The sequence below is a fragment of the Ciona intestinalis genome, chromosome 8 (assembly GCF_000224145.3).
Source record: "Ciona intestinalis chromosome 8, KH, whole genome shotgun sequence".
NCBI classification, from domain to species: Eukaryota; Metazoa; Chordata; class Ascidiacea; order Phlebobranchia; family Cionidae; genus Ciona; species Ciona intestinalis.
The window spans coordinates 3,434,935-3,457,430 of NC_020173.2; the positions used below are offsets into that span (position 1 = coordinate 3,434,935).

The window sequence follows — 22,496 nt, forward strand, 5'->3', positions numbered from 1 at the left end:
AAATCAAAATGATTATTTTAAGGAAAACCATACTGATAGCAAATAAATTTTACCATGTGGCATAAATTTGCAAATTTTAAAGAATTGTCATCATGAAAGTTAAGGAGTTTTCTATGGTGCAATAATGACTTAGTACAATGTTTGTATAATGCATTTCTCACATAACAGTGGTACCATGGTACCAGTAACAGCAATGTTTGCACAACACAAACACATACATGGTATCAGCCATGGTGGAGAACTATGTGTGGTTGACTGTTTAATGTATATTGGCTGTTTTACAAAGGGGGTACTGATACCAATATAACATTTTACTGCTTTAATATCATTGCAAATTTGCCCAGATAGACTTTATATAAGGGATTTTAAATGTTTACTTCTTCTACTGGATTTGTAGGGCATGTTATTTTATTTTTATTACAATACATTTTGGGAATTTTAGGAAAGAGAAATCATAGCAGAAAAAAAATATACATAACAAATTTTACAATTCAACTTTTTTAACCCAAACCTATACCTTAATGACAAGTTTTAACACAGAAAATACTTTTTTAGTAAAAAATGACCACAAATTATCAAAAATAAAAATCTTACATTGATTCTCCATCTTTATCGGTGCCAGTATCCTTGCTTGTGTTTGATCCGTTCATCATGTCCTTCTGACTCTTCCTTTGCTTTTTCCTCCGGAACGGAAGAGCCATCGGTCTTCTGGTTTTTGCAGGAGCAGGGTTCTGTGTTTCTTCATGAAGAGTTCCGTTTGTGCTGCTCGTTTCAATCGAAACCAATGTGGTCGGATCCCACTCCTCAAAAACCATTAAACCTGGAGAAAAATAGTGGAGATATAGTGCGGTGGGGGAAAGTGGGACATATTTTTATGTCATATTCTCGTCCCATTTGTTAGTAAACAAAGAACATTTAAATAATTATAAAACTGTATTTTTCTGAATTTTTAAACAACAGTCAACCCATCTTTCCCCACCCTACTATATGATACCAGTTAGATATAATTTGTAACGTTTAGTTTTTAAAACTTTTTTTTCAAAAATTCACAACAGTACATCAAACCTAAATAGTATATCAAAATTAATAAAAACTAAAGGCAGCAGATGATACTGGTTTGTTTAATTAAATTTACAAAGCACTAAACCAATATGCCATTAATATAAAGACACACATGCTTAGAAATATCAGCAGTATTAACTATTAAATAGCACACTAAACTTATATCATCTTAACAAAACATATGCATAGTGTTTGAATTTAAACTTATATAATGTCAATTAAGCATATGCGTAGTGTTTTATATAATATTAACAAAGCATATGCATCGTATTTGAATTTGAACTTATACCTCCTTAACAATGTATATGCATAGTGTTTGAATTTTCGTAAGATTTGGTATTTAAATTGAGCCATTGATACGTCAATGCATACGTTTGTCAGTGACTAGACAGTTAGTAGTAAAAGGCAATCGATCAAACAATTCAAGTCTCGAAAATCATGACTGTGTTTTATTACACATGTCTTTTTATTGAACTGGAAATTTCGGGATCACGCAAAAGGCAAAACAATTATATCGGTTTCTTTTGTTCTACATTTCAGTACAAAGTATTAATTTTGTGAAACTAAAATACGGTAATCAAATTTAACTGAAATATTTATTAGTTATTATACCTGGCTTCTCAGTTCCAGTGCCTTTAGTGTCACTGTATTGTTTTATAAGCGAGGCGATAGTTTTCTCGTCAACTTGCCTTCTAAACTCCTGATGTACCTAAACAAAGAACAAGATTAAGCGTTCTAAAGTGAGAAATGATAAAGTATGTTTACAACATTAAACATATACAGTGGTACAGCATGTAGTGAAAATGTGGGCTAGAAATTTAATAGTTTTTCCTGTAGGGCCAATCAAATGGCTTGTAATGAACGGTTTAAATAGCTTGCTTCCTTTGCTGTATTGTTTTCCTAACAGTGTAACTAGAAAGCGGGGAATACCATTAATTTAAACATCCTGATATGACACTCTTGCCCAGTTTTTTTAGTGTGGTAAGTTGGTAACACTAATAAAAGTAACAATACACAAAAATGGTACTGAATTGTAGTACCACTATATATAAACAAAGCCGTACAAAATAAAAGAAATGAAATAAAAAAAACTGTTACAACAGCTGGAAAAACTGATACTGCCAGCGTTTTTTACATGAAGTTTTCACATACCTGGTTAATCAATACATTTGCGTTTTCAAATGAGAGAATGTAATTATCCAAAACCCCCTTCATATGGCGGAGGTGGGCCTCTTCTATTTCTTGAAATCTCTGTGTATTAAAATTTAACTCTAGATTTGTTTGTTTAAGCATAAATATAGCCACAATATGCATAAATTCAGTCGTAGAATAAGCTATAAAACTGTGCAAAAAACATGGATTTTTTGTGAGTCTTATTATAAACATTACATCCCATATGAAAGATATAACTCTCAATTCATATGTTTTAATTCAAAACACTAAAACTATCTGGAGTGATGTAAAAGTTAAATATAAAATGGTTCAAAGAATGAATTATAACAATGTTATATGGAGTACATAACAACACATCATGGTGTGTGAAAATTTGGTTGTCTGAAAGGGATTAATAAGAGTAGGGTTACACTACTAGCATAAGTACATACTACACTGTGTATCAAATGTGACTTTGTGTTTTGTTTTTACATGAATCACTTCAATAGATAAGTCACCTTGGCACTGTCGGTCATTTTTTGCTCAAAGTCGCTTCTTACTGTTGCGTATTTAGCAACGATAGCTCGATATTCTTCAGCAGATTTCTTTACTTTGTTTTCAGCCTGAAATACAAAAGTTAGTAAAAAACTACTATAACATACCACTTGGATAAAGCATTTAGTTAGATATTTTTTTATGAATTTAGATAATTTTTGAACTGTGGGTAATAGACCAATTCTGGCATAAACCATAGGACCCCTGGCATGCTAGTAAATATCTACTAGTCAAAACCCCAGAACAGAATTGGCTTTATTCCGATATCATTTCCGTACTAGTTTTATTAAATTACTTCATATTTTATTAACTGTATTTCATAAATACCTTTTCTATCTCTTTATTTGGTGCAGAAGCTCTTCTTAACCGTTCAGTCTCCATACAAAGCTGATGATATTTCTCTTTGCTTTTATTCACAGCAGCGGTTGTTGTTTGTATGATATGTAACGCATCTGCTGTACCACTTAGTTCATCTTTAACCTTTAGGTTGAATTTATAAATAAAACAACAAATTTTTAATGGTGTATTCCAGTATATACAGAGTACAATTTTGAGTTTCTTTTTTGGGATTTATAAAATGAATACAAGAAAAAAAATGTATTATGTACTTTGTGTCATTTGAACTTGTAACATTCTTATGTTTTTGTGTATGATATGAGTACTTGTTTAAAACATAAGGTGATAAACATATTCAAATCACCACAATTTAGAGAGTTGTAAACATTATGTAAATAGCCAATTAGATTGAGAGATACCAAAGATTCCTATACTAAAACTATTTAAAAAAATATTTCTATATATTATAGTAATTTAAAGATACATAATAAATTGTCAGAATGCATACTTGTTTATGTTTATTCTTCTGTTCTTCCAAATACTTTGCAAGTTCTTTAATAATTTCATGCAGTTTATGAACACAGTCCATGTGACAGCTGGATAATTTCTCCGACATTACTTTTACCACTTCAAACATTGGGGCAAAAGATCTGCAACAACAAGACTGAGTTTGTGACCACACCATTGACTCATGGTCCAAACTTAAGAGTTTGTTGCTGTGTTTACATAAGCACGCATTGCAATGTTGAACAATCAGTTTACACAACAATAACAACATGTCGCAGATAGTCACAACTTATTGTACTGAATATTTTAGCTTCATATTTTAACAGGATATTGATAATGATATACATATTACTTTATTGGTTATTGTAACCTGTAAAGCTTGCATATTTATACTGTTTTACAAATATAACAGCAAAGATTAACAAATGTATATTCTTTAATTATGGATTAGGTAGACACCAAAACAGTCAATTACACTACCACATTCGACTTAAGCTAATTTCCTACTTATTTACATGAATTTATTTTAAGGCTCTAATTAAATAATTGGAGACTGATCTACCCCTAAAACACTCAGAACATTATTTAAACAGTTAACTAGGTATGTAATATATATCTTGCCTACCCTAATGGGCTGGAGTTGGCTGCTTGCTTTGCTAACTTGGTGAGGTGTTTGGCGTAAACATCTTCTGTTGTGGCACTAAATTAAAAAGGTTTATAAATCAGCATATTACAATAGTTTACAGCATCAGTAAAACTCTGTGCGCTGCTGTATATAACATATAAATGGGTGCATAATAAAATGTAGCATAATCTACATTGAACAAATGATAGTGAAACTGAACACACACACACTTAACACTTCATTATAAATTTGAAAATTTCATGAAAAATACTTCTTTTTGGTATTGTCAACTACATTAGATCCTTAGTAAATATTTTGACAGATAATGACTTAATTATCATTGAGAAAACACAGGACAAGAATGAAATGTTTGGATAAGCCTACTTTAACAATAGAACTACACAGTCAAAGTAAAAGTACCTTTCCCTAAATAGATCTTGCAATGATTTGACAGAAATTTGGCCGTGTTTCATGTTATGGTAAAGCACATCAAAGCCATTGTTTTTCTCTCCCTAGAAACAAAGGGAATTTACTTATATATATATCTTAGCCTTACAGACGTTTTCACTTTCCACTACCATGTGTTAATAAACTAATTACCTATATTATGCTACAAAGAATAACATTATACATGTATATTGCAACAGAACAACAAACCCCGTAAAGTAATAATTATAAGCCTAGGCCTATATAAATATTTAAAATCTGAACCATACAAAAACTATGAGGTTTTCTGACATTTATTCCTTTGTGTCTACCCTTTATATAACACACATTTACCATTTATATTGAATATTTTATAAGAGCACGCAGTCTCTTTTGCACAGTCAGGTTTTGGCATTAATTGTAAGTGCATTCATGCATTGGGCAATTAAACAATCAAATAAACGTGCATTACAGAAGTCTATTATTTAGTAAAAATGATCTTTCTACTAATATAGCTATACTAGTAATTTGACTATATAAAACCTTAGCTTAGACCTTGATACGATACAGTTAACGACTTTCCAGACTAGTTACACATAATGGGCCCTTAGTAACTAAATTCATAAACAAAATAATGATATACACACAATTGTTGAAGATAAAGTATAACAAAGTCATGCATGTTTAAAATTGCCTAATTCTCAACAGTTTATAATAAGAATAGGAACTGTATCTACAGTAGTGTATCTAATCAAATATAATAGTAAGAATGAATAAAACTACTTCCTAAAGATTGGACAGAATTAAATTATTGTTAAGATATTATTTAGCAACAATATGTTATGTGTGAAGCACAAGAATCAAACAAGCAAAAAGCAATTGAATCCAAGCAAAGGTCATGAAACACAGTCTTCAAATAACTGTGGCCAAAAAGTTACATATAAGAACAGAACTTTCAATTAATACGGAAAGTAATCAAGTAGAGCAAATAATTTTTGATTGCAAGATTGGAAGAGATGTGTAATTGCACTACAAACTACTTACATTGACTTCATGGACACCGTGTTTTATCACACCAGGCTAGGTAAAGCACTTAACAGTTAGATTAAGAATGCCATAAAGTAAGTTCAAATTATGACAATAAAAAATAACACCATGAAAGTTATATGAATAAGGTTTAAATAAAATGGCTATGAAAATGAGTTACAACCAAATGTAATCTTACATTGTATTTTTAAAGCTTGGAAATGCGATATCACAGAGACTCGGGTTTAACTTATTTAAGCAATTAAGTTTAATTAAAAGCCAAAGCAAGCAAAAAATGTAGTCTGCAAGCCACCAGAAAAAAACTTTTATTTACATAATCTACGACCTTTTTTCAAAGATTTTTTAATGTGAATATGCTTAAAAAATAATTATAAATTGGAAATTTTATTCATATATATATATACATATATCAAAAGAAATCAAAGAAAATACACCGTTGTGTTGAACATACTAACCTACCAAAATAATAACCGATTTACAATTTAAATGTTTATTATTTTTTAATATTAAAAGAAAGCTACTAATAGTAATGGTCAAATAAATATGGTACTGCAGTGATGTAGTGTAATTTAAACCTATTACAGTTTAATATAATAGAATGAGGCATACCCAAAACTTTTGTGCAAAGTAATCATCGTCAGGCACCGTATCCTGGACTGTTGGACCAAAAGTAAAACCATCCAACAAGTCCACCATGTTTGTCAAGTTATATTTTAGATCCAAAACGAATCAATCTTTATTTCCCACGATATATGTTCGCGTTTTATGCAAATTCAACGAACGTACATTATGGCCTAAATGTTGGTCACGAATTTAACAGGAATTTACATTAAACAATATTGATTGAAAATCACTGTTTCTGTGCTGTCAGACACGTTTCTAGTCTGTCTTCGCTATGACTAACAGTTAACAGGGCTGACATAACTATTAATAGCTGTAACCTTAAAACTACGTTAACTGAGCAAACATTGAAGTTCACAAAACATTTCTGCTTTAGTAATCCCCGAATGTTTAAATAGTTTTATGTCATTTCTATTTTTTCTGTAATTTTGTAGGTTACGTATTTGTACATAATTTGACGCGAATAGATTGATTTAATTGAAAAAATGAAAACCTTAACTTAATATGACAATGTTCTAATCTAAATTATATTAAGATACTGTTTCGCCCATCGATTTCGTAAGTCACTGACCTCGCTAGATTGGCGTTTATATGCTGGGTAGTCCTCTCCAAGTTCACATTCGTGCCCCATCAGTAACATTTGTAACCCGTTTCTTGATTTGTCTATGTTGCCGTTTTTGTCTGTATGAGAAGTCTTTTTGCTTCCGCCTGGCGAACCTCCATCTGAAGCAGCACTTGTTTTTCGGGCCGGGGATCCGAACTTAAGACTCATAGTGTTGGGCAAGGCGGGTGCTATTATGCTGGGAAGACTGGCTTGTATTCCGTTCTTGTGGCTCATTTTAGGTCTCTTTGAACGAATAGCTCACATCAGCAAAGAATTTGACTCTGTTAATCTTGGCAACTCGGTAGCCTACGCTACAACAAAAAAGACCGTAGTATCTAAGATTTTTAACACAAACGCATGGAACTTACACTTCGCTTTGCGAAATATAAGCCATTAATGGTAGTCTTCAGGATACACTACATACATCATAGAATATAACGGTATTGTAGATAATTTTGCATAGCAGCCCACAGAGCTGTATATATATGACAGTTTCCTGGGTGGCCGTAGCCTACCATAGTTATGCAGGTTTCACGCCCACTCACCAAAGAATGCGATTCACTATACAGTCATGCTTTAGTTCTTACAAAGGGAACCTTTTTCTAAACTAACCCACAAATCTAATAAAGAGCAACTACGTCCCGCAACGTAAACGAAAGATCGATTTTTTGGAGTGACTTTTCAAGGTGCATTAGCTGTTTAAACCACGCGTATGCAGTTGTTAAAATACATATAGGCTACCTGGCTACGTACATGTTTTGGATAAACAACTTCCTAGAAGTCAACTGTATGCAGTACAACTGAACGAATGACTGCTGTATGCTCTGGTGTACACGCGTGATTGAAAAATACGTGACTGGACGCTATTCTTCAGGGAGAACGGGCACATCGATTGATTTAAAATGAGCACGAAATTAAGAATGATTCTGTTCTGGCAGATTACCCAACCAATCGTTTGAATAAATTGTAATTGCTTTAGCTGACATACAGTAAACTAAGTGTCATATGCTATACTCGGGCTGCTGGGACTTCTTTGAATGAATAAGCATTAAGAGTGTAAGGTGGGGTACGATGGGACAACTTTTATTCTCTTCTGTCGCCCTATTTGGTAGTAAACAAAGTATATTTACAGAATTAAATACCCTATCCTTGCCACTCTAAAAAGGCTCTTTTAATAGTTTGAAACGCGATATTTCCCCTACAGTACTATACATACACACGATTCTACTGCTAGACATCTGTATAGTAAACATATCCACGCAGCAAACAGCTCGTTATTCAAATTAGCAATCTGCGTCACACGCCTTTAGCATTGAACAGTCTTAACGAACGCTGTAGAATTGAAAGCCCTTGCTGGTTGTGATTTGTGAACACTCTTATCGATTCGCTAAAGCTGCTGTATTTAACGACTAACAAGGGGAGAAAGCAGTCTAAAAACGTGAGTTCCAATTATTAATTTCCATGACTTTAAACTATTTGTTTGTCTACACTCCATACATCCGAAAAGGAAAACATAAAATGTCAATTTACTTCATTTGAACGAATGACATTTTGATCTGTCCAAACATGATGTTACTCGTCATGTGTTGGGAGCGTTCTTGTCATTGACTACCAGACGCGAAGGTCGATAACTGGAACCGTACTGACCCTGTTAGTAATGGTAATTGTATGGGGAAAACTTACTATTGACTAATTGTAAATCTGTGCGACTCAATTCTTGGAAAAAATCGACAACGCTTTTGATATCTAAGTTCTAACGAATTCATGTAGCGGTAAAACATTTTCTAAAGAGTTTGCAAATAATTATCGTAAGTATTTGGTATATAGTATAGTACTGGGGGAAAGACGGGACACCGTTAGCACAAAAAAACAAACATCCTGATTATGCTCTTAAGTTTAAACAGTTAACAACGGTTCTGTATGGGCGTCATGAAGAATCTGTTTTATGGTTCTTTGAATATCTTTGTTAATACCAAATGGGTCGGGAAAATAAAATGAAAAGTGTCCCATTTCCCCCCACCCTATTTTCAAAAGAGGTGCGTATATGTTTTTCCGATTAGCTATGGTACCAACTCAATTAATAAAGTAATTTCTGTAATACAAATGCCCTCTTTTTGTGTCTTTCGTAAAAACAGTCTATTACGGAGTATATTTCGATAGTGAATGTTGCTATGCTAAAGGTATTTGGGTTTACAATATCGAAATAATCTTTAACGCTTATAATACGCGGAAGTAAACAATATACGTTCACATACACATTATGCAATTTAAAACTTACCAAAATCTAAAACTGTTTATACAAACATTTCAGTATTTTGCATCGTGACGTAAAGACCACTGCTTTGAAGGATTTGCGCGAAGCGACGTGAGGTGACATACACTCACAAATGCAGTGGGTCATCTTTATGCTGTCCCAGTGCATAAGCAACTGAGAGACAGTTAGGACAATGGCAGCGGAAGCGTTCGTGCTACGATTAGCATGCTATGAGGCAGGTATATACTTTGTCTCCGTAAAATCGTTCGTTACTGCGAAGGATACAATAGGCGCGAAAGGTTAACGGGTAAACGGATACAGTTTATATTTTAGTTATTGGACCTAAATTTATTTGTCGGGTTTTACTAATTGTGGACGCGCGGTATAGTATTGAGGCGCTGTGTTATACGTGTATTTGTGTCTGCATAAGGTAGAAGTTATATTTAATCATCATGTGGCCTATATGCGTCTGCCGAGCATCGTCAATGAAATCAGAGCAAGTTTTAAAAGTTGTATAAATAAGTATATGTATAAGTGTAACCGTATGACGTGTTTACCTCATTTTTAGCCCTACCTGGCTAGTGGAGTTGATTACGTTGCACACCTGAGTCACACCGCATATTCTTTTGCATTGTTTGGTTGAATGACGTAGGATGCAAAAGTATAGCAGCCCAGTGGAATAGACAGCGTATGTCGCGTCATATCATCCGCACAAAATTGGTCACAACGCAGCTGGTGGATTGAAACTCTGTCATTTTCGGTGATCCTATTTATATAAGAGGAAACTTTAGTCCAGAACAGAAGAGCTAAATATATAACATAACTTGTGATATATTTTTCGATGTCTATAGGATTACACACCAGAATAGATTGTTGTGCTGAAGGGTATATAGGCCTATAAAGAAAGCTGAGTTTCGCAGCATTTAATTTAGTAATAGAATACAACATTAAAAAGTTATTAAAGCACAGTTTTTCGTATATCTTGTATTAACTCCTAATAGAATTCAAGGCATTTTGTTTCAATAAGAGACTGATGATGCCATTTTAGGCGAAATATAGAATCAAATTCGTGTTACTAGAATTGTGCGTGTTATTTTTTGTTGCACTGGATACTGATTGTTTGTCAGAATAGTTCAACTTCATGAGCACAGGGCCAGATTCATAGAATTTATTACAGTTAGAATAAAAAGCGGTGCATATATAGTATAGAGTGGGGGGAAGATTGGGACACCTTTTCATTCTGTTTTCGTCTGGTAGCAAACAAATTAAGAACATTCGAAGAATTATAAAATCGTATCATCACGACTCCCATAGACCGTTGTTAACTGTATAAAACACGATCAAGATATTTGGGTATAATGTGCTAGAGGTGTCCTATATTCCCCCACAGTACTATACATAAAATATTATTTAAATGTAAGGTTCCGTAATAAAACTCATAACCTTTCTTCCAGGGTCCATTAAGTTAAGACTATTTTTGGCTTCCGACAACGTGACCTTAGTCAATATAGTCGTCTCTGTGGAAGTTTTGCGTGGGATGTGAGTAACACCTTCATCTCTGTATCTAGAAGCAACAAAGAAAAGTGTAAATAACCACCGTTTTAAAATATGTACAAATTGACTTACGAGTCGGACGAGGATATTTCTGTTCCTGTAAACCACGTGACCGGAGTAACAAGCGATGGAGAAAGGTATAGATTTTTAAAAGTTAAAAAAACATTTTTTTGCATGACAATTTTTTTTCGATTTTAGTTTAAAATAGTTTCATTTCTGCTATTTTGAAAAGCAACTAGTTGCGTACAAATGACGTCAGTAAGATAAATTAAAATAAAACGCGTTAATTTTAGCATTTAAAATATTAAAACATTTAAAAAAACGATCGAAGCGCTGGAAATTTATATTAGAATCGTCCGAATGATGTAATAATTTGTCTATATACGTAACAGTTTACAAACGAAACTGTGGCGTTTAAAATAACACTCTTTATGCTATGGGAATGTATAGCGTTATCTATGTTTTGATACATGTATAACAGAATCCATAGGCCAACTATACGTCATAAGTTTGAATAATTAAAGTTGACATCAGTATCAAAACGTAAGAGTGTTTATCACAGTACAACAATTAACAATATTTACTCTAGTTTGTGCCAACCCACTGAAATACAATATTCGCAGTAATAAACGCATGTCTATACATATATATGGATGTATATTACACAGTGAAATAGTGTTTAATACTAAGCGTCCCGCTACTAACCTTACGTGAATCAGTGGGCAACTAACATAACATGAATCACCATAGGTACACAACACAGGTCTCAATACGCATATAAGCACAGACCGGTTGTATTAAACATTATAATCTATTAAGGCAATTTACTACAGGTACAGTACAATGGACGAAGACGTGATTTATGATAAAAATAAAGACGGAGCAGGACAGAGTGATACGGGTAAGTAATAGCAAGTGTTTCTTCGTCATTGAACAAAAATATAGGACTGTAGGTTAAGAAGGGATTACTTTAACCTTAATGTATTATATTTCCTGATCTATTTTTAAGCATTGATAACGGGGCCATGAGGCTACGATTATATAATACTTTAATGGTTCTTTGTTTACTACTAAAAGGAAAAACAAAAGGTAATGAAAACCAAGTGCCATTTTACCTCGACTTACTGTACCACTTTACCCCGACATATAATCTTTTATTTTAACAGAAAAGGGCCGCAGTCAAACAATGGCTTCTGCGGTTATGTCTGCGCATGCTGTGAAAAACGACAGTGGTGTGACTGAGAAACCAAGGTATAACTTTGTTGTTTGTAGAGTGCCATAACATGAATTAGTTTAAATTAATCGCGGTAAACCTTTTCGCTTCCTTTAGGTCCCGGAAGTTTTACCAGATGTTTAATAACTCATCGCACGATGACCTTAAAGCATCAAAGGCGGGAGCGAACGCCGCCGCCATAGGTAAGAAACCACAAACAAAGAACTTTGTACAAATTATAAAGTACTGTGGGGGAAGATGGGATAGATTTGGCATACAATATCCAAATATCCTGATCGTTTTTTTTTTAATTATCAAAGGTCTATAAGAGTCATGAAAATACAGTTTTATAATAATTTAAATGTTCTTTGTTTACTACTAAATATGACGAGTAATCAGAATATAAAAAGGAGTCCCATCTTCCCCACCGTAGCCTCGTGTAACTGGCAACGGCGTTATAGACATGTATCTCGTTTCCTATCCCTCGCTGTGCTTAATTTTGGTAACAATAAGCGCCGTACTTTGTCAACTATATACGCTATCCTATATGCCGTATATATTCTTAACATTTCCTCGATTTTTAGGGTGCAAGGTGTTTCTGTTGGCATTCTTCATTCTAGTTCTGTCTGGCTTTGTCGTTTTCTTGTTGATTACAACGCATGGCATTGTAGAAAAGAACCAAAAGTTAAATGACCGGGTTCATTATCTTGAAGCATCGGTTCAGTTGTTATTGATAGGAAAGACAGATTCTACTGCAACAAGTGTAGACGCTCCGCCGAAACCGGTAAGAATCGAAAATACAACAGCTATGGTACTGTGGGGAAAGATGGGATACCATTACCATTATTTCCTGGTCGTGTTCTAAACAATTAACAACACCATTTTTAAAGTCGCGGGGCTACGGTTGTTTAGTTCTGAAAATATTCTTTGTTACTACCAAATGGGACGAAAAAAAGATAATGAAAACATGTACCATCTTACCCCACCGTACTGTATATAAAATACCTGAGTAAAGAGTAAATAAAATATACTGCACTATCAATAATGCCATAAAATACAAAGCTGCACACTTTGTATTTATAGACGTATTGTTTTAAACTTCGTAATTTTCCGTTCACAGTCAGACAATGCACCACCGATACCAAGCGGACTACAGCTTTCAGTTTTAGAAAACAGCGTGGACGGTCCCCCACCTCCGCCACCTGTGATGTCTGATGCCATGCCAATCCAAGAAGACCCGGCTGTAAGACGTGACCGGGCAGTACCACAGTGTTGCACAGGAGTGTCGTCCAAGCTTGACAAAGCAATAAGCGATTTTCAGTTGCACAACACTGCGCTGAAACGCCTTGAAACTCAAATAAACACCAACAAGAAGCAGATTACTGCTCTTGGCGAAAAAACTACCAACATGGAAATGCAGGACGTTGCGATTGAAGACCAAGTGTGGGGATCAATAGGACCGGGTAGACTCGTTGAAGCCGCAGAAGGAAAACCAAGCAGTGTTAGTAGTGCATGCCCTTCAGGTAAAACGTTTTTTTATAATAGGTTGGGGTAAGATGTCACTTATCTTTTGTTCTATTTCTCGTCCCACTTAGTAGTAAACAAAGAACATAGAACTATATAACCGCAACCATACGACTATAAAATACCTTAGTTAATTGTTTAAAACACGATTAGGATATTATTTGTCATCTTACCCCAGAATACAACACAACATTTTCGAAGATATCCTATACTTTTTGTTAGCGTAATGTTGTAACATGTTTTTATGCATCACAGTTGTAGCGTTTAGCCTGAATCAAGCAATCTCCGTCGACGCGGCTGACACGCAAGGAATACAAACAAGCACGTATGAGATTAAACCGCAAAAGGGTCAAGTCAATACCATTTACTTCAACAATGAGATGATGAAAAAACCAGAGTCCGTCGTGAACGGGATCAACGGTGTCTTTATTGCTCCATGCCAAGGTACATACTTCCTACAAGTCGACTTCTGTACAGCTCAAGGCACCTCGGCTTCTCTTGCACTACGAAAAATGGAGACCTCCCTCAGAATATTCAGCACACCAGCAACCAATGCAACAACTCCCGTCTCACATACCACACCACACAGCTTCGCAATGCTTACTGAACTGAACGAAAACGACGTTTTGTTCCTTGTGTTGCTGCAAGGGTCTATCGTTGAGAAAAGCGACGTCGATTCTTTGGGTACAGAGTCATGTACACGTTTCTCTGGATTTAGAATTCACTAACTTGTTCTAGTATTTTATACCATATTATATACTGTCTTTACTGTAGAACGAACTTTAGGTAAATATTATTAAAATCATGCCCAAGCTTGCTTTTGACTGTCGAGCTAAACATTAATTTCTGGACCCACCTACGTTCTTTTACATAGGCCTACTTATCTTGTAAATAACATATCTTTTTTGTTTCAAGTTTCTTAAGTTTTCTGTCAACAATATACTTCATTTCAGTATAACTGCGGTAGTTTTTTGACGGTTTCATTTTTTGACTTGGTCCAGCGTAGAAATTTAAACAAGTGAAATAATAGCTTAGATAGAACCAAAACGGACAGACAGAAGAAAACAAGTTCAGAAAGTTTGAATAATCCCCATTCAATTCCTTTGTTGATCTTTGAAGCATGTGACTATGGACATAAAATGGTGGCAGGGATATTCTCACCATTGCTTTGGAAGCTGAAACTCAAATGGACGTTAAAAAAATTACTCGATTAACAAATATGACAGCGAGTCTCTAAGTGGCAAATTTTACAAAATATTGTGGTTTCTCAGCCAGTATTTTGTGTCACACTTCGGTTCCAGCATCTTTTGCCTCTGGGGCAGAGGTGTTTGCTTCTGAAGCAGAGGGGCTTGCATCCGGAGCTGAGGAGCCTTCCACTTCTTCATAAACTTCTTCTTCTTCTGCACCATCATCTTTGGCGTTTGCGTTAGGAACCCATAACCCAGAATCCACACATCTAAAGATTGGTTTTTAAGGCGAATGTAACTTGGTTTATCCTCGTGTGGCCGAAAAACAACAGTTGTTATACCACGGATGTTCTGTTTCACACACCTCGTGCCAACTTATGAGTTATTAATATGATACTTTGTGTTTTATGGAAGCTTTTTTGTATGGCTGATAATTTGGACAACCCATTAGTGAACACTGCACAACCACTTTGTGACGACTTCGGGTGTTAGCAGTAACTGCAGTATTTCAGTATTTAAAGGCCACATATTGTAATCCTACATCAAACAAATTTTTTCTAGTTTTTTCCATTGTTAGTTTTCGCAAGAAAAATGCTAATAAAATCAGTGCAACATTTTTTCAGAACACAATATAATTTTTGGCATTGACATTGCTGCGATAACAGTTTTAACATTTTTAATGAAGCAAGAATATTGCTTAAAATATTAGGTTTATGGTTTACCTATTTGTATTTTTAGCTTTATTAATTCATGTCAATGTTAATTGGAAGTTTGGAACACAACACAATTTTCCCTTCGTGAAATTTATATTAAAGCATAATATAAAAAATATCAGTTTAGTTGGTAGAATATAATATTCCTAAACATTAGCAAAATCATCTGAAAGATTTAAAATCAGGTGGCATTTTCAATAGATCTGCTTCCATGTATGTCTACTATCTATTCTACAGTAATACACTGCCTCATCCTATACATTACAACATAAAGATATTGTAGTTACAAAATGATTACCTTTTAATATGATACTTAGCTTCTTCTTGATCCATTTCACTGATGGCTTTCTGTAACATTGGTATGTCTTGCTTTTCAAAGCATTCACGTAGCACCTGTAAATAATGAAAATTTAAAAAGATATTTAACTCGCTATGTATTCCTATAGGATTTTACAGCAAGTCAGATAATTCCTAGTAATGTTTGAAAACTTCTTATTAATGTATGGCTGACAAATTAAACAGCCAATTTGCAACACTAAGTTAGTGCACAAGTGTTTTACTCATAGACACATTTTCTCACAATAGTAACATCGGTGAGCCTCGAACCAGTAACCTTTCTGCTAGAGAAAGAAACACCAACAACTGTACACAGCACACACATCTAAGGTTGCAGAAAAAAATAAAACCGGCATTCTATTCTATGCGGGTCCCACAGCGTAACAAGTAACAAGCTATGGGAGCAGATATTTGGGGTCAAATTTTGACATGAGATACTCAGTTACTGTACCTGGGAATTATTATTTTCTAAACATATTTATATGCTTATTTTTGTTTAATCTGAAAAATCTTGTCAATTATAAAGGTAAAGTCTTAAATGTAAGACACAAGTACAAGACAATGCGTTTAATTTATCATTATACTATGTGCTACAAATTCAACATTTTTATCATTGCCGCGTCTTCACGAGACATACCGCAGGTAGCGTTTCCATCACATCAGCAGGATGCAATCCTCCAGGTCCGAGCTCCTTCTGTCTCTCTTCCTCCTCGTATTTCTTTATCGCCTCCTGGATACGAATTTCTGCTCTCTCTGAAGAAGAATAAACAGGATTTTTTATCTTTTACAGTAAAATAAAACTGGAATATTTGCTGAAAATGTTTATTGAATAACACAGAAACTATACATAGAAGTAAATAGATCATGTGCAAAAATTCGTTTTTGATTCTGTTTCTGATTGGCCCATTAAATATTTTCAGAATATTATTACGTAGTAAGAATTAAACTTTGTGCCTTCTATGTAACCTGTGTCGCTATAAAAATTACCAAGCTTTATGTCTTACTATGAGGTAAAGGGGCCTGGGTGTTAGGGTAATGAGCCAAATCTGGCAGGACCTTACCCAAAAGCACCTCACCCACATAGAGTAGAATACTACAAGGTAAAAACTAAATAAACCAACAATTTTAGGTCAAAACAAGTCACCTTTCACCCTCTTTTTAAAAGAGTTTAACTCATCGTTAAAACTTTCCATGTAATCAGCATTGGACATTTCGAATCTGTTGAAGAAAGCATTGAAACAGTTTCGCGGGTCTGTGTCCATTTTGCTCGCAAGTTGCAGGATAAATTGGAGGACAATTGTTTGGTGGGCGACTTGTTCCATGAGACTTGTTTTCTGGTAAATATTAAGTGATTTTATCACATTTTCTGTTATATAAAGGTAAGATTCTACTGCTAGGAACACTGAGATATAGCCAAGAGTTGTTTTTATTATTACTACTATAATGCTAAGGGTTCTATAACATGGACCTCACCCGATGCTAAACCTTGGTAATATATGAGGTATCTTGCTTGGTCAAAGTTAGTGCTCCAGTTAGGCATTTATATATGTTGTTGTTGGTCATCACCAAAAACCAAAGTAAAATAAAAATATACCAAAATACCACAAAACACACAAAAAACAGCTATGTACTTCCACATATGCTAGGCGTTTACTATACCAAGTTTGTATGAAATGCAATATTTATTTAAAATTTATATGGATTTAGTGCGATTTAAAAAGGTAAACATTGGACAATGAGCCAAATGGTGATTTACAGTCCGGTGACATGTTGTCAAGAATCTAGTGACAGATGTTTTCTGCTTTCTATATAAATATATGAAGGATGTAATTAAACTTAACCATACCTCATCCACTTGTAAGTCAATACACCAGATCACCAAATAGTTTGCTGCTTTCTCAGAAACCAGGTGTGGGTTTTCTTGCAAGTATCTACGCAATATGTTTTTCACATTGATAAAAAAATCGAAATAAGTTGTATGTCACAAAAACTGGTCACATCTGACAAAAATTTACATAAAGAATAGAGTGCAATACTACTAAACCATTTGAATATATGTGCCATATATTCACATACATGTTACTCTTTTACATTTTTAATTTTTAGTCAAATTTAGATATCCGTTACTAATTTACTTTCGGTGAATTTTTATCTATTTTGCCCTATTTTTTGGAGAATAACAATATTTTGAAGAAAAATGGATAAAAGCATCACAACATAAGATGTACTTCTGCAGTAACAAAACTATTAATAAAATAAATTACTTGCGACTGTCAGCTGCTTTACTAAGCATCCCATAATGTTGAAGTTGTTTTTCATTTTTTTGCTGGAACAACTTCTGCTCTTCAAATAATTCTTCTTCTGTTTTATTTTTATCATCGTCGTTTGCTTTTCTACATCGACACAAAATGAATAAAAGTAACTTCTTGCGTGGCGGGGCAACATTAGTTTTTATGTGTGTTGTTTCATTCACCTCGTGGCTGCTTAGGAGTTACCACATATGTAAATTGGTAATTTTGCTTTTCCACATTAAGGCTCTTAACTTATTTAAATAAAACATTAATTTACAATGATTGTAATTTACAAAAAAGGTAAATTTTAATAATTAAAATATCCAAATTTATGTTTTGTATGATATGCAAAAAGAATAAAATCAACAACTAAAAATGTATAAGAAAATAGTCTAAATACCAAATAAATCCAAATAAAATAAACTTACTTATTTATCACGGATTTGCTGAAACCCTCTTTACAAATTGTATCAATATTCCATGGTTGCTCTTTCTCTTTTTTGAGCAATTCTCTCTCTTTCTTCTGGAACTCCTCCTCTTGTTTCTTGAGCTCCTCCTTGGTCATGCTCATCTTTTTTGCATCCGCTTCACTAAGAGCTTGGCTCTTCAATTTCTGTTCCACTTCTTGAAGCTTCTGCTTATGTGCTTGTTTGCCTGGAAACAACAAATACAACATGTTAGGTGGCTGTCGAAATAGGTGTGACAGGGTAGGCAGCCTAAATCAATGTAATGTATCCGTATCCTATAACTTATTGATACTGTTTTCATTTTTCTCTTATTGCATTTTAAGAAAAGTAGGACTTCGTTTGACTAAAAAAGAAAAACTGCATGTTTCCAGAACGTCTTACGGTGAAATAGAGCTATTTTAGCTCCAGTGTTTAGATTTCGCAACAGTTGTCTGATCAAACAAATTATAGCAATATGGCTCCTAACTCAACATGTGAATAAAAAAGGAACAAATATACAAACCTTTTTCCAATTGCTCTCTTTCCTTTTTCTGCTCTTCCATTCGTTCTACTCTTGCCTGATGTCTCCATCTGAACAAACTCGGTGTGTCAATGTTTGGATGTGTTTCATCTTCGTCGTCGGAGATTTCAATATGATCCCATTTACTGTAGTCCAGTCTGGACATACTTAATCGATTGTAAACTCAAAACGCGGAACTAAATACCTGCAGAAACAAAACAAATAAATATACGTATCTAGTCCAGTAAAATGAGCTCAGTAGTATCTAACAAGAAATGTACTTTACCAATATCATACGGGTGGCCATATAACTAACTTCCGTTTTTCTGGAAGGCTCTTTAATAAAAACCGGGGATTTTTTAAAAAACGTTGTAGAATGCTCAGTACTTCTAGAATGGTCCCACTAAGTTTGGACGCCATTTTTGATCTATTTTTATATACAACAAAGGTTGTGTGGACCTTTGATAATAGCATACCCGAAAGAATATTATGCTTTACGGTTGACAATTTTAAAAAGATGTTCTATCTTACCCCAGCCTTTACGTATATTTACACGTCTGCGCGTGGAAGTTACGTTACGTTTCTAGCTCCTCCATAGCAAACAAAAGGCATTCGTAGTATAACAACGACATCTTTGGTCAACACACAAAATGGCGTCAACGACTGACAACATTGAGTCGGCAAAGTTAATATTTGAAAATGATGCAATAAATGTTTGCTCTTGTCGCTAAGCAAATTATAGTGCAATACGGAACTATATTGTTGTGTATACCTATGGGCGACTTTGTTGATTTATTTATTTCAGTTTCTGAACAGTTTACGCAATTACCAAATGGTGCTGTAACATGGAGGAGCCTGTTTACCTGAGAAATTGATCAGGCTATGCGTTGGAAATCAATGCACTACTGAATTTTAATTTCTGGGTGTATTGACACTGTAGCGAGGGCGGTAAAGGTTTGATGAATTTTTGTTTAATATTCACGAGCCTTATTTAGCATGTAGGTGATACGAGAACGCTGCATAACCCAAAAAGTGGTACGCGAGTAGATACGTTTGAGAACCCTTGGACCAGATGAAAGCAGTAGTAGGGTGGGAAAAGATGAGACACATTTTCATTCTGTTTTCTCGTACCATATGGCAACAAACAAAGAACATTCAAAAAATCATAAAATCGTATACTTAAGACTCCCATAGACCGTTGTTAATTGATCAAAACACGATCAGAGTATTTAGATATTAAGTGTTAAATGTGTCCCAACTTACCTCGCAGTACTGTATATTGCGCCCTATGGGAGAATAAATAGTCAGGCTTCATATCGTGTGTAGAGTCTGTAGACCATATACGTATTTGTGTAGTTAAGTGAAAAACAATAAAAAATACCCTATTTCACCCGAATATGTTTTTCTACACTTGTATGTTCATAACAGTATTTGAAATGTCCAGGTAACCTTGCAAAGAATTGTTGTATTGGTTTGTAGAATTATTATTATTTTATATATTAAAAAAGAATCTTTGTTTCGATAAAACAGTTTTCTGTATATAAAGAGGTTTATATATAAAGAGTCAAATTTAGTTGGGTTTTGGTGTTACAAGAAAATACCACAAGTATGAAACAGCCAAAGCCAAACTTAAACGATCCAAGAGAACAACGTTTTGACGAGAGACAGGCTTTTGAGATACGTTACTTAAGCGAGGTTTGTAAAATTTACCGTGTGTGTGTGACTGTCAATAATATTAACTTTTTTGTAGAAAATGGAAAAGTTGGAGCAGGAAAATGAAGGTTTGAAAAAAAAAGTTGCTGATCGTGATGCGGTATGTTTGGTTAAGCTGATTATTTAGATGTGTGCTCATTTTAATTGGTTATTTTATTATCACATGGGTCTACTATGTATGTAACTATTTATACAGGTTATACAAGCGTTAAAGATCAAGCATCAAAAGATGTGGTATCAAAACAATGAAACAATGGAAGTTCAAGGAGAATGCGAAAGCCGTTTGCTGCAGGTTATATTGGGCACGGAACAGCAGACGTATCCCGACGAGAACGTTTATGTTCAAATTCAAGATACAAAATATGGTGCGTTTTGTCTGTTTCTAATGTATAGTATAGTAATTGTGCTAAATATGGCTAACGATTACGGTTAAAACATAAACGCAGACACAAGAGTTACAAATATCTCTCCAACAACCAGTTCCCGAGAAACTGAAATAGAAGCTGATCGTCATGCAAGGTTAGCTGCTAATGACTTTTCAATATTAAGCATATTATCAAAATTACTCGACAGGCCGCCTACAGTATCCAGTCCTGCTGCTCCTGAGGCTGTATTAACCGAAGAACGAAGTCTACAAATGGCAGATGGTGACCAGAATCCGTCTACACTGCCTGGTCCTGTGGAATCGCTTGGAAATCATCACCGCCAAATTCAACCAGCAAACGGCGATTTTGCTTCGTCTATTGTAAATATGTCGAGTGAGATGGAATTCCGAGCCCTATCTTTCTCTGATTTTCCAAGTAAGTATTTTTAACATTATTTTTCATTCACTTTGTACGGCAAAGAACATTATTAACATATATAATTCTATATTTATTTCTTTAGATTGTAACGATTAACAAATTTCTTTAAACAAGATAGTTACGACAGTCGTTAAAAACACCCCATATTTTATAGTAGGGCGGGGATGAAGACAGGATACCTTTTTATTCTATTTTCTCGTCCAATTTGGTAGTAAACAAACAATAAAACTGTATATCCTCGCGTCTTCCACAGACCATTCTCAATTGCTTAAAACACCATCAGGATATTTGAATACTTTGTGCTCAGGTGTCCATCTTACCCCACATAGCTATATATGTTGCATTTTTACAGCAGATTCGAATACCAGCTTAGATGAATCAAGTGGATTACGGAAGAAGGTTGTGCGCGCTTGGCGCAAAACACTCAACAAAGGAAGTTACGACATATAATTGTAAACACCTGATGCTGCTGCTGGTTACGCAAAACTTGTATTGTACAAAATGATATACAACGAGTCATATGATGTAGTATATAACACTACAATTACCGCTTCTTGTGTATGTATTATTGTATTAAGACAGTTGACAACCTTTGTATATATTCCTTTGGACGTTACGAAATTATGTTACATAAACTCATTAAACAAAATATAAATTTAAAGGGCCTAAACACACCCCAAATGTACTTCGCTTTAATCGATAGAGTGTGTTTTTCTAATTCCAACGACACCTTACTTGTTTTAATCGGTTCTGTATAACCAAAGATATTCCAGCTCAAACACCGTAAAATTCAAAAAACTGATTTGAAAGTTGCGTGGCGAAAAAAATTGAGAAGTGTACTACCCACGTGACAAACACGTCACAAAATTGTTGAAGCGTGGTCGCTCTCATTCAGAAAGGCGAGAGGCAGTATTTTCAGCGAAAAACGAGAGAACTAAAAAAACGCAAAAAAGCACAAAAAAAACGCAGGTTTCGCTTTAATGAATGAATCAGTCACGTGACTAGTA

At 34.4% G+C, this 22,496-nt stretch overlaps 4 protein-coding genes across 12 annotated transcripts in view; 2 read left to right on the forward strand and 2 right to left on the reverse strand.

Annotated features, from left to right (window-relative positions):
• LOC100180737 (F-BAR domain only protein 2) overlaps positions 1-7,255 on the reverse strand; it is a 17,378-nt gene extending 10,123 nt beyond the window's left edge. The window contains exons 1-10 of one of the 6 annotated variants that reach the window (XM_026835410.1): positions 6,320-6,547; positions 5,708-5,743; positions 4,658-4,749; positions 4,238-4,312; positions 3,614-3,755; positions 3,097-3,249; positions 2,733-2,837; positions 2,215-2,313; positions 1,675-1,771; positions 595-820 (exon numbers count right to left, since the gene is read on the reverse strand). In XM_026835410.1, coding sequence (XP_026691211.1) covers positions 595-820; positions 1,675-1,771; positions 2,215-2,313; positions 2,733-2,837; positions 3,097-3,249; positions 3,614-3,755; positions 4,238-4,312; positions 4,658-4,749; positions 5,708-5,743; positions 6,320-6,406 — 1,112 coding nt within the window. In that variant the 5' untranslated portion in view covers positions 6,407-6,547. Of the gene's footprint in view, positions 1-594; positions 821-1,674; positions 1,772-2,214; positions 2,314-2,732; positions 2,838-3,096; positions 3,250-3,613; positions 3,756-4,237; positions 4,313-4,657; positions 4,750-5,707; positions 5,744-6,319; positions 6,548-6,902 lie in introns of those variants that run through there. The other 5 variants (XM_026835409.1, XM_018812886.2, XM_026835412.1 and 2 more) reach the window with 5 other exon arrangements.
• Positions 5,827-22,204, forward strand: LOC100175267. 4 transcript variants are annotated; one of them, XM_026835449.1, is made up of 7 exons: positions 5,827-5,838; positions 20,504-20,668; positions 20,724-20,786; positions 20,883-21,051; positions 21,133-21,205; positions 21,260-21,486; positions 21,842-22,204. In XM_026835449.1, exons 2-7 carry the CDS (start codon positions 20,582-20,584, stop codon positions 21,937-21,939), a joined length of 717 nt encoding a protein of 238 aa, XP_026691250.1. In that variant the 5' UTR covers positions 5,827-5,838; positions 20,504-20,581; the 3' UTR covers positions 21,940-22,204. The 4 variants fall into 4 exon arrangements, with proteins under 4 accessions (XP_026691250.1, XP_026691251.1, XP_009859318.1 ...); XM_026835450.1 differs by having other exon boundaries at positions 21,845-21,964; XM_026835451.1 differs by lacking the exon at positions 5,827-5,838 and having other exon boundaries at positions 20,575-20,668; positions 20,883-21,039.
• LOC100183091 lies at positions 10,650-14,438 on the forward strand. Its single transcript, XM_026835437.1, has 7 exons — positions 10,650-10,880; positions 11,577-11,644; positions 11,910-11,994; positions 12,074-12,159; positions 12,541-12,740; positions 13,077-13,479; positions 13,736-14,438. The coding sequence occupies exons 1-7, from the start codon at positions 10,798-10,800 to the stop codon at positions 14,206-14,208; spliced, it is 1,398 nt and encodes a 465-aa protein (XP_026691238.1). The 5' UTR covers positions 10,650-10,797; the 3' UTR covers positions 14,209-14,438.
• Positions 14,432-19,200, reverse strand: LOC100185452 (hsp90 co-chaperone Cdc37). The gene is made up of 8 exons (XM_026835442.1): positions 18,977-19,200; positions 18,436-18,661; positions 17,981-18,109; positions 17,563-17,647; positions 16,861-17,050; positions 16,354-16,469; positions 15,679-15,773; positions 14,432-14,936 (listed from the first exon to the last, which is right to left on the reverse strand). The coding sequence occupies exons 1-8, from the start codon at positions 19,137-19,139 to the stop codon at positions 14,765-14,767; spliced, it is 1,176 nt and encodes a 391-aa protein (XP_026691243.1). The 5' UTR covers positions 19,140-19,200; the 3' UTR covers positions 14,432-14,764.
• Positions 22,205-22,496: the final 292 nt, after the last annotated feature.